At 34.2% G+C, this 12,519-nt stretch overlaps 1 protein-coding gene across 4 annotated transcripts in view; it reads right to left on the reverse strand.

The window, feature by feature from the left end:
* Nucleotides 1-12,519, reverse strand: part of LOC150093914 (unhealthy ribosome biogenesis protein 2 homolog) — a 393,653-nt gene that overhangs the window by 214,698 nt on the left and 166,436 nt on the right. For all 4 annotated transcript variants that reach the window (XM_090412865.1, XM_090412866.1, XM_090412867.1 and 1 more), the window contains 2 exons: nt 9,303-9,533; nt 3,971-4,132 (listed from right to left, as the gene is read on the reverse strand). In XM_090412865.1, coding sequence (XP_090268991.1) covers nt 3,971-4,132; nt 9,303-9,533 — 393 coding nt within the window. The remainder of the gene's footprint in view (nt 1-3,970; nt 4,133-9,302; nt 9,534-12,519) is intronic.

Raw genomic sequence — 12,519 nt, forward strand, 5'->3', positions numbered from 1 at the left:
ATCCAGGAGAGACTTGATGTCAGGGTAAGTCTAAGAGAAATCTCATTTTGTCTGAAAATTTGAGTGTTGTCAAAAATAAGAGAAAATGGTTCTTTTTTTGTGAGAAATAAGACAAAACTGGGTTTTATTAGCATTGAAATTGACAAGATTATTTGAACCCCACTGAAGGATGGCTTGGAGATCAGAACTGAGGGCAGTGGTGATTGATATTTTGTAGGATGAGATGGGTTGTGTAGAGTAAGTTTTATCAAGTGAAAGGGAGAAGTGCAATGTGCTGTCATCTGCAAAACTGTGTATTGGGTTGGAGGTCAACCCAATACACAGTTTTGTATTGGGTTGATCTCCAAAGTAAGTCATTGACATATAGATGGAACATGGTTGGTGAGAGAACAGAGCCTTGTGGAACCCCAGCATTAGTTGAATAGTGAGAGGATAAGGAACCATCCACAATCACACATAGTGTGGATTCAGACAGAAAGCTGGCAATCCAACTGCAGAAGTCCTGAGACAGACCAAATGATAGGAGTTTGCTTAGTAAGCCTTTGTGCCAGACATGGTCAAAAGTTCTCGAGATATCAAGTGCAACCACTTGAGATTCACCAAACTTCTCCATGCCATTCCCTTAATTTGCATCTGTTCATTCCCTTAATTTTTCTGAGATCATGTCTGTGGTTTTAAGTCTTTGATCATGTTTTGTTTCTAACCCAACTCTCAGCTCCATAACTTAAATTATCTGAAATGTTTTACTTGTTCTATAGGATCCCCATTGAGAATGTGGTTCATGTCTTTCATGTTCTTATTGATGAATTTTACACCTGATTTATTACAGCAGTTATTCAAATTAGTTAAGAAGTTCTGAAAATTTGTATTTTTTTCATCTGCATAAAGTAGTAACAAGTTGAAGATTTTTAATTTTGTGATGTTGTAATATCTACATTATTGATGAATAACAGCATGTTCCTAACCATCTTCATTTGCCTCATTCACTCATTTGTAACTGCTGATCTCTCAACTAGTTATAAAAATCTGATCCTGATAACTCATTTGATCTAAACTCAGCTTGTTCTTCCCCATTTAATCCTCACCTCTTTTCAAGTATGCTTACATACATCTTACCTGCAGCACTCATTTCATTTCCATTGTTACAAACAAGTACTATGAGGGCTCTTCTTCAGTTATTTAACCTTTGAACTAGGCCTTTTGAATTATTTCAGTGCAATGAAAAATTATTCACTTCTGAATAATTCATCAAGTGTACTCAATGAAAAAAAAAAAAGTGTTATAGATAACAGAATGATTAAATAACTTAATAATTTTAATTATCTTGACTTTCTAAAGTAAATGGAAAAGAAAAATGAATGATGAGAGAAGGAGATAAGAAGACAATAATATTGCAGCAGAAATTAAAAATTTGTGACTAGATGAAAAGTTTGAAAGGAAGATATTGAGACAACTAAACTAGACACTAATAACAGAAATAATAATAATAATAAAATAGAAATAAATAGAAAGATCATTGAAGGAATGCCATATGAAAGATTACTGAATAAGATAATGAATTACAAAGTGGATGAAAAAGAAAGTGAGACCAGTGAAGTGACAGAGGCTGAAACAGGCTATTAAATGTGCAAAAGGAATTAAAAGAATACTGATATGCGCTCGAATGCATTCCCCTAAAATGTTTTAGTGGTAGATATACCACTGTTTATCAATTTTCATTTCACAATCTTTCAAAGCAATTATATAGTACATCCAGAATATTTTTATCATGTCACCATTATAATTTTTGAATCCTTTTACAGTATTCTTTCTTCCATTTTTAACTTTTCTGAATACCCTCCAGAATGTTGTGTCACCTCCAGGATATTTATTATTATTGTTATTATTATTTGCCACCTCCAGGGAGTCCAAAGACACATCGAAGGAGGGCATCCACTGTACAACTCTGCTTCCACCACTCACAATTCGCCAACTGACTGCAACTACACCAATGCCATCTACCGCCAACCACCACCACAACTGGTATTTCCACAGACAATCACAAACATCAATGCCCACGGCAGGATTCGAACCTGCAGCCTCTTGACTGGAGAGCAGCCATGCTAACATGTCTTACATATTCTTTTTATTTTCTCAAGGCAGCTGAGCTGTTGACTTAGCAGGAAATATTGTATACTCAATGAAAAAAAAAAATATTATAGACAACAGAATGATTAAATAACTGAATAATTTTAATTATCTTGACTTATATGTGATATAATTTCTCTTTCAATAGGACTGCCTCTTTAAGTTCTTCATTCCACTGTGAATTTCTGATTTTTTGCCCTTGCAAATAACTCAACTACACACACGTTTCTGAATCAATCACTGTTTTCTTCAGATTTTCCATGGAGTCTCTAAGGTTAAGTTCAAACTCTGTCACTTTTCTTCTAATATTTGTAGATTTGAGTCTACAAGTGCTCTCCAAAAGCTGCTTTAATTTGATTGTTTTTAAAACTTTTGTACATATTTTTCTTTACAGTATCATACTCATTATTGTTTATCATTCTCAAGGTTAAACAGTAATCACTTCCTAGCAGTTATTCTAAACTAGTGTGAAGATATAACTGGAAGATATATTCTTGTAACTCTTTTGGTCTCTCACATCAAACTTTACCTCACAGGACTGCCACTGGCTGGTTGTTTTCTGGTCAGTGGATCATATATATACACACACATCCAAGCAGGGCAGCAATTTCCATACCTGTACCAACACATCCTGCACACACCAATCATAATAATGTGAACAAAACAGCTTAGATTACACTGACACCCATTTTACAATGAACTGCAGACAGATCTACTCTAGATCTGTCTGTTCTAGTCTAGAATGGATGGGTAACACTGACTGTCTATGAGGAAACCTATGGATTCATTGTTAATGGAAGCATACTTAATAAACTGGTTATACTCAGTATGAACATGATATATAGTATAATTGCATCTCAAAGTAGTTTGTTCAGCTTGATCCCATATTAAAAATCTATTCTTGTTTGTTCAGTATTCCAAACCAAGAAAAGAACATACACCAGTAGGGTGTAGTTGTGGTTGTTTGGAATTACAGCCAAAGCAGATAAGGCTATGGAGCCAGTGCAGTTTGTCTGTAAATTGTGTGTGTGTGTTCTTCTGGACAGTGTGATTGCTTTATGGGATGAAAAATCTGCATCAGATATTTCATCCCATAGGGTGTCCTCATATGAAAGAGAAAACATAAAACCACAAGAAAGCTTATTAATAATTTATATACAAAAATATTTGTGATTTGAAACAAAAACATCGTCTTTAGTGTAAATGACAACTCAAATAATATCAACAATGGATTTCACAAGTGAAATAAAAACCACATGCTAGAAACAGCATATTTCAACTGATATATCACTGAGGACAAACATTATATCATAAACCTCAGTCCGTTGTCCACATTTCCTATAAAAAATATGTAAAGGTCTCTTACTGGTGGCTACAAAGTGAGATTTAGTAGCACTTTGCTTTCTGTAGGCACAGCACTGATTACTAACAGGAATCCATCAGGAACTCATAGCTCTGTGTGTGCAAGCATGAGAGAGAGAGAGAGAGAGAGAGAGAGAGATATGACTAAAGATTCTCCATGTTCACCATTCCTTATGATAGTTTGTTGAGAAAAATAGAACCATACATTATAACTTCCCTATAGTTATTACCTAAGTACAATGATAATCATGATTCTAAAATCAACTCAAATTTCTGCAACAAAAAATAAGTAAGGTAAACATAGGCTCAACTAATTATGTTGCTGTTAATAATTGCAATCGTCTTAATTGCTTGGAGAACCATTTCTGTGATGATAAAGTTCAAAATTTTAAAACTTTAAAATTTAAAAGTTTTCAAAGAATGAAAATTTCTGTTGACAAAAATATTCCACTGAACAGAAAATAGCCTTTTGGCATATTACCTCTTTGTTCCATAAGGCATTCAGCGGATTAATGCTGGCAGGAAAGGATTTCAATGCCACACTGATTACAAAAGATGTATTTCTTCTGATACTCTGATTTGTTGCATCAGACATTTTCCCAAACATTATGAGAGATTTTATTTTCTGAAGAAAGAGAGAAATCTAAAAATAAAAAACATTAGCTTATGAAAAGGAAGACTTTAAAAATAAATTGAATATGATTAAAGATAAAGATGTTAAGGTACAGGCACTTGAAATAATTTAAATAACTTTTAAAAACAAAATTTTGGATACTGTTTTAGCTCCTTTCTTTGGACTTTCTAATTAGCATGAATTCTATTTTAGTATACCTGAGTATAACTGGAGCTTGCATATATATAAAGATTTTCCTCCAGATCTTTCTTTTTACAGAGCTGTTTGCTTCTCTTACAAAAAACTTTTTAAACAGTTTTAGGGAGCAGAAATAAGTTATGCAATATCTCCTATCTTTGCAACCAGAGAGCATTTTGAGTAGCACCTTTTGAATGCCTTTTATTTCTCATTTTTCCATACAGTGTTTTTAATAGACATTTTTGTAGTTTCAAACTCCGATGTAAGATATGTACATTTTCCTCCAAACATTAACTCAATCCACTAAAAAATAAAGTTTATAGTTTATTCTAGAAACAGAAGCCAATGCGGGCTTTCCATTTCAAGATTTACTTACCAGCCAGGTAACAGCTTACAGTTTCTGTTCTACAGAAAGAAAAATCAACACAGGACAATACACAAACTACATCTCATTATCATTACAATGATGATGGGATGTGGCAGGTTTAATAGTGCAAAAGAATTCTCTGAAGTTTTAATACTGTGTAAAACTGTTATGTAAGAAACCAAAGGTTCATGTGCTGTTAAAATTATTAAAACTCTGATTCAATCAAAAGAACATTTTATGCTCTGAAGAAGCTCTTTTATAACTTCAGCATAATAATTCCACATTTCTCTTCAATGGCTTAACCTCTAGCTCAGAGATAAGGTATCTTGAACTCCTATAAAAGGAAGTTCTTAGGGATTGCACTCTATACGTCAAAGTTTTATGAGAAATTCTATCCAGGCTTCCATCATCACCATCAAATTCCTGACATATACCCTCAAGAGGTGTACAGGATATTATTATAGTACTACATGAAGAACTTACATCATTACTAACTTCCTACCAACAATTTTCCTCCAATTCAATCTGTTATCTGTCAAGACTCCAACATTATCAGATCCTATATTTCTGTTTCTAAGGCACTTTTTACTGTATCAATCCGCCTATATCTTGGTCTTCCTTTGGATCTTTATCCTGTAAACCTAGCAGAGAACACTTGTTTTGCTAATCTTTCCTCTCCCATTTATTTTAAGTGACCATACCACCTTTGAATAGTTCAGCTAATGCATTCCTGGATGGATGCTGACAGTGGAAGTTCTTTCCTAATATCCTCAATTTTTAATATGATATTGCCATTGATGCTATCTGTTCACATCCCTAGTCTTTCTCAGGACTCTCATATCTGTGGTCTCTAGTCTTTAGTCAAGTGTTTTATTTCTAACCCAGTTCTCAGATCCATAACTTAAAATTGGTTTGAACACTGTCATTATTATTATTATCTGAGACCTCCAGGGAGTCAAAGACTCATCGAGGGAGGCTGTAAATTACCCAACCCGGCTATCATACCTTCCGTTAAATTCATTTACACTAGATGCACTCACTAGCCCTAAGGGCAATAGGGAAATTATTCCACTCACTCACGCTCTCTGAGAGAAAAACCTAGCTCTTACCCCTTTCTTGACTGAGAACAACCTCGACTTCCATGGATGTCCCCGTGTTCTCTCCCTGCCCTTCATATAATGAAAAATTTCATCATTTGAAATGCTATAACAACCATTCAAAAGTTTATAGGCCTCTATCATATCACCCCTCTTTCTCCTGTTAACCAGTCTGTAATCCACATACTCGCAATCTGTCCTCATAATCTAAATCCATAATCCGGATATAATCTTCGTAACTCTTCTTTGCACCCTTTCCACAGCTTCTTTATCCCCTTGAAACCTGGGAGACCAAATCTGTGCACAGTATTCCAAGTGTGGTCTTATCAAAGCCTTATAAAGAGGCAAAACTACTTTCTTATCCTTACATGTCAAAGTTCGCTTCAGCATAGAAATTATCCTCTGAGTTGTATTTGCAACTTTTGCTATGTGACCTTTGAACTTTAAATTCTTATCCACCAATACACCAAGATCCCTTGCCTCTTCAGTTTCTTGTAGCATAACCCCACTAATATAATATGCCGCTGGATCTTTAATCACACCAAGTGCATAACTTTACACTTACTAACATTAAAGTGACAGCCATTTTTGTTTGCCCAGATTTCCAGTCTATTCAAATCATTTTGTAATTGCTGAATATCAGTAGCATCCTTGATTGTCCTGCCTATCTTCGCATCAGCAGCAAACAATTGTAAATCTGATGATAGATCCTGCTTGAAGTCATTAATGTATAGATTGAACAATAATGGCCCAAGGACTGAACCCTGAGGTACACCACTGGTTACCTTAATTTAGCAGATTCATACCCACTGTATACCACTTTTTGATCTTTCTGTTAACCATCCCCTGATCCAAGTCAATAGATTATGTTCCAATCCCATATTCTCTAGTTTACATAACAGCCTATCGTGTGGTTCCTATCAAATGCCTTAGAAAAATCCAACATTATCATAGTGTATCCATTTCCTTTATCCAACTCAGCAATAACACTGTTATAAAATATGAGCAAATTGCTAAAACATGACCTTCCTTTAGTAAACCCATGCTGTTCCCTGCAGAGTATAGAATGATTGTCTACCCATTTCTGTATGCAAGTTCTTACTAACTTCTCTAAAATCTTCACTACCACACCAGAATACTAATAGGTCAGTAGTTAGACACATCAGTTTTTGCACCACCCTTGTGCAATGGAACTATATTACATTCCTTTGGTATCATTCCTGAGCTGAGACTCAAGTTATACAAATGTGTGAAAGGCATAGCCAATTCTGAACATTCCTTTAACAAACGGGCAGATATTACATCTATCCCTATTGACAAATTCTCATCCAGGTTATGCAAAAGCTCTTCCACTTCATTTTCATGAACCTCTAACTCTTCATCCAACATAGCAGTAGCACTGTGCACCATACTACATACACCTGGTTGATGTATCTTAGCAAAGTGAGCACTCATTACTGAACAATCTCCTTAGCTTCCGACACTCATGTACCATCTACATTCAATAAAGTTATTCTTCTACATTCATTCTTTTGCTTGCGGCATAACAATAAAATTCTTTTGGATTGCCTTTAGCTTGCATGGACAATTTCTTTTCATACTCCTTTTTAGCTTTTCTCACAATACTCGTTACTGGCCTGAGTTTTACATATTTCATAAATCCTCTCACTCTTATTCTCACGATACTCTTTCCACATCATCTTCTTCTTGTGGATTTCTAGCTTAATAAGGCTGCATATCCATTTCATACCAACTTATTTACTCTTTGAACAACAGGGATACATTCAGATACTGCCTTATTCAAGCACTTTTTCAAAGATTCCCATACATTGCTGACAGTTAAATAAAATTTTCCATTCAGTAACTGATACCATGGGACCAAAGATAATATTCTTCTAAGATGATCATAATTTCCAGCTTTGTAATTCAGCATGTAGCCTGATTTAATCGAAGTTTCAATACAAGTAGATATTTCCCAAGAAAGAACAACATGATCACTGTCACCAATTAGTGGTAAAATAGCTATATTCTTGACAGAGATCCCTTCTGATGCTATGAGCAAATCCAACACTCTTTGACCTCGAGTTCCTTCTTCCACATGCTGCTTGAGAAAGTTATCCCGCAACAATTCAATAAATTCCTGTTCATTCTGATCATGAGATTTCTCTTCTACCCAATCAATGTTTGGAAAATTAAAGTCACCCATAATGATCATTCGCTTGGTACCCATAAGGCTAAATTGGCGATGCATTTCTTCGTCTCCTACAACTGAGCTGTCAGGTCTGTAGCAACCTGACAGCTCATTCTGTTAACCTTCACTTCACACCAAATAGACTCAAACTCATCGTTACATGGGACATTGTTACCATCATTGTTTTCTTGTATTTCTACCCTAACTGGACTTAAGTCATCTGATATCATTAGTAGCACTCCTCCTCCTCTCCTATCTCTTCTGTTGTTTCTGAAAATGGTATATCCGTTACACTCGATCCCACTTACCATATCTGATTCGGATAGCCAGGTTTCACTAATGCCAACAATCTTAGGCCACATCGTATTCAATAAAGCAACAAACTCAACTCCCCATTTGTTTCTAATGCTCCTGGCATTAGAAACAAAGAGTCGCCTAGTGTTGTACCACTTTACCCCAGTCCTGAAGATACTTTCAGGTGAAAACTTTGTTTGCACACACTTGGATAAAGGATTAAACTAAATTTATTATAGTCTGACCAAGTGAAAAATAACCTTTCAACATCTTTCTCTAAATCCAGAGTAATTTAATAAAAAGGTGGCACACTGTTTGGCAACTCCTATAGGAGGAGATGACCTTACTAATGCTTCTGCCTTGGTATCTCCACTTGGGCCTGGCTCCCACTGAAGAGACCTCAATAAAGGTCAAAACTAGTCTGGGTAGTGGCCCTTCCCTTAATGCATAACATTATACATATCCGCAAGGAGATGTGTTTTGCATTATGGGAGATACTGAGATAGGAGTGTTGGTAGCTTGCTCCACCTTTGCAAGGAGTCACCCGGTGTTGTACCACTTTACCCCAGTCCTGCGAAAACTTTGTTTGCACACACTTGGATAAAGGATTAAACTAAATTTATTATAGTCTAACCAAGTGAAAAATAACCTTTCAACATTGATTGAAATAAATTATTTCAATAATTATAATTGGCCTGTGTTTTATTTTCTATCAAAAGTTCAGGCAAATGCCGAACTTTTGATAGAAAGTAAGATTGTATTAAATAATTTAATTAACACATGTAATGGATGTTTTTGTTTTAAAACTGCAATAATCTACACTTCTCTTTACCAATGAAATCAGTGATTAGCAAGGTCCCTATTTAAATAACCAAAAATGATTTGTACTTCAGTTTCCTATCAGTAATTCTTTTGTTTCTATCTATTTTCTTATTGTTTATTTTGATACCAATATTATTTAAGTGATATATTAAAGTAAATACTGCACAGAAATAAAAAAGAAAATTCAAAATTCTACAAAAAACAAAATAAATTGATTTTATAAATCCTTACCAATAAATATTCAAGTTTTTTGTCTTGTATTTGAGTAATATGCAAAAATATCTCACAATCCTCTGGTGATAAATACTGGTGTAAAAAGGTCAAATCAGTAACTGAAAGGCAACCACTAATTACAGGCCACTGTGAATGAGACTTATAGCTGGGTACCAGAGATTTCAACAGTAAATGAAGTTCACCCCATGCAAAACTAACAGAGAGTGCAACAAATCCTGCAGCTACTTCCTATATTAAAACAAAATTATTAGGATTAGAAAAAAAAATAATTTTCTTTTCTACTGTTTATCCAGGGTGTATCAGATATTATGGCAGTTTAACCAGAACTTTATAACTAGTTTCAGATCAACCTTTTTAAAAAAAAAAAAAATTAATTATTATTATTATGTCACCAGCACTCTAATTTTTATATTATAAAACATCAATCCACATATATCTTGATTGTAATTCTTTATCAAATTCATAATGTTTTTTTCTAGCAAATGTCAGAGCATGAAAATATATCAGTTGTCAATTTTCTTTTGCAGAACTCACACTGATACTCATTGATTAAAGAATGTCATATTCAAAAATTCAATCCCTATTAAAGGGGAATATAAGGAGAACTGACCACTTGAATCTCATAGACACCAAGAAAACTGTTGTTAATATATCAGGTCATCACTGGCCAGATGATGAAATCTCAGTATTGTTTAAAGGTTTTGATTTCGAAATAGAAAAATCCAAAAATCTTACATATTCTTCATATTCTTCAATTCTAATAGTTGCAGAATAGCCAATTTGATAAACACTAGGCAAGGATAAAGGTGATAACGTACCTTTGATAGGTGGTAAGAAAGTGACAACTTCTGTGCTGGTTTGAAGGTGGTGTACATATTATATTGTTGAAGAGTCCCTGCTATTTGTTCAGATGTTTCTTTAAGGTATGGTATGCTGATCCTTTTAATATCACTTTTAATATGCTGATCCTTTTAATATTGGACTGCAATCTGGAAGAGGGATGAAATTATCAAATATTTTCTGTATCAAGGTCTCACTGTATCCATTAAGTAATAGAGTAAATTTTATTTTATTTTATTCTTCTAACAGAAGAGACTTAGAAGAACAAATTGTGTGTGCTTGGTGTACAAAACTTTGATAATACCTATTTTTGTGAAGGAGGATGAAGATGCATGAATATATTTACCTGTAAAGCTAATATATCCATGCAGTAACACATTAAGTTTGCAATTGTAGTCAGTGATATCCATGAATATAGTTGTGTTTTCTTTGTCAGACTTCGTTGTTATAATGTTATTATTTCGACGTAAAGAATGAAGAGCTTGTAATTCAGGCAAAGAAATATTCAAAGGAGGAGGTTTAGTTTTATACAAAATCTACGCAACCTCAAACCTTAGCTTGTTGGCATCACCTGTACATAATTCCCTAATGCCTTTTTCTAAACCTACCATAAAGTCTAAATGAAGCAGACAATGAGGTGTTACTGCAAAATCTGGACCATTCACTTAATTCATCATTTGTAAAAGGACCATTAGTTAAATTTATAACCAATTTTTCATGAGCAGAGCTAGGTGTTTGCTGAATGAACAAGTTTCTTTGAATAATTCAAACTTGCATATCAACTTCTGTTTATACACGGTCTTGCCAAAAACACAGGCCTGCACTGAATCGTGAACCAAGTTCCATTAGTTGCAGTGTGCACAGCCAACATTCACATGCTTATGCAGCAGAGAGATTATGAGAACCATGTAGCTGTAACAGTACTTCACAAGGTTGGAATTCAGCCACCTGTTATTTTCAACACACTAAAAACACTTGGAATCAGAAGGATGTTTGTGTGTTTGACTAATAACCATTATAACAGTACAGAAGACATATTTGGCTGCCAAAGAACAGGCTGATCATGCTGCATTAGGATGCAACAGCTTGTGAGGACTGTGAAGGCATGCCTCTGCCATAATCCTGTGAGAACGGAGAAAGTGATGTTTTGCAGAGAATGATGATGTACTAACTGATGACCTGTGGGTGAGAGCCAATCTCCATTCTACTGGACACTTCCTAACACTAAGATTATTTTGCAGTATAGTTTGAAGTTCAGAAATTTTATTGTTATTAGAAAAGAAGAGCTTCTTAACATAGTGTATCCTTTCAGACAACAGTGCCTTGCTAACGCTTTGGTAAATATTAGGAGCAGAATAAGATTTAATATCCTCCTTCATTTTTATAAACTTGGGAATAAAACCATCATTATGACATTGTTTTAGAAACACAAGTTAGTTATGCAAGCATGACTTCTTTAAATGCAGCTTACCAAAATTTCTGATAGACCTCCAATAATCTTCACTGTAAGAATAAATTACTAGTTGTTTAATAATAGAGACATGCACATTAGACATACTACATATTTTATTTTCTTAATAATGGTTTCAATATTTGATAATTATCATCCATTTTCCAGATTGCAATCCAATGTTATAAGGAAAACATATCCTACCTTAAAGAAACATCTGAACAAATAGCAAATACCCTTCACATATATAATTTGTACACCACCTTCAAACCAGCCCAGAAGTTGTCATCTTTCTTACCATCTATCAAAGATCCTTTATCAACTTTATTCTTGCCTGACATTTATCAAATATGTTATTCTTGTCATCTTTGCAATTTTGGAGAGACTGGCCATTCTGCTACTATTAGAATCAAAAAATATCAAGATTATATAAGATTTTTGGATTCTGAAAGTTCAGGCCTTACTTCTCATGCCATCAACACTAGACACAGAGTTCACTGGAACTGTACCACTACAGTAGATTCAAATCTGATCATCTATTGTTTGAATGCTATTCATCTATATTAAAATGCTTTCTAAAACAATATATTTTATTAAATTCCACACACACTAACTTTACAGTCTAAAATTAGTAAGATATGACCAAAAATAATTACTAACATTAGTAATATTTTTTTTGAATAACAGCTTCACCCCATCCTAATCTTAAGTTTTGGGAAGTGATTGCTGTTAATTGTTCATTTTTTTATAAATTAATTAATTAATTATACATCCAATTTCATGTCTCTGAACTTTAATAGTATTTTCTCCTACCAAACAGCTGTGACTCAGGCATGTGACATTATATGCATGCTGTATGACTTGTTCTTGTATTCAGAATTTAAATGTTGTTACCAGCTTTTCTGTCTTGTTCTTGAAAGAAGC

The sequence above is a fragment of the Typopeltis vanoorti genome, chromosome 23, assembly GCF_054136105.1.
Source record: "Typopeltis vanoorti isolate ZY-2024b chromosome 23, IOZ_Tvanoo_1.0, whole genome shotgun sequence".
Lineage (NCBI taxonomy): Eukaryota > Metazoa > Arthropoda > Arachnida > Uropygi > Thelyphonidae > Typopeltis > Typopeltis vanoorti.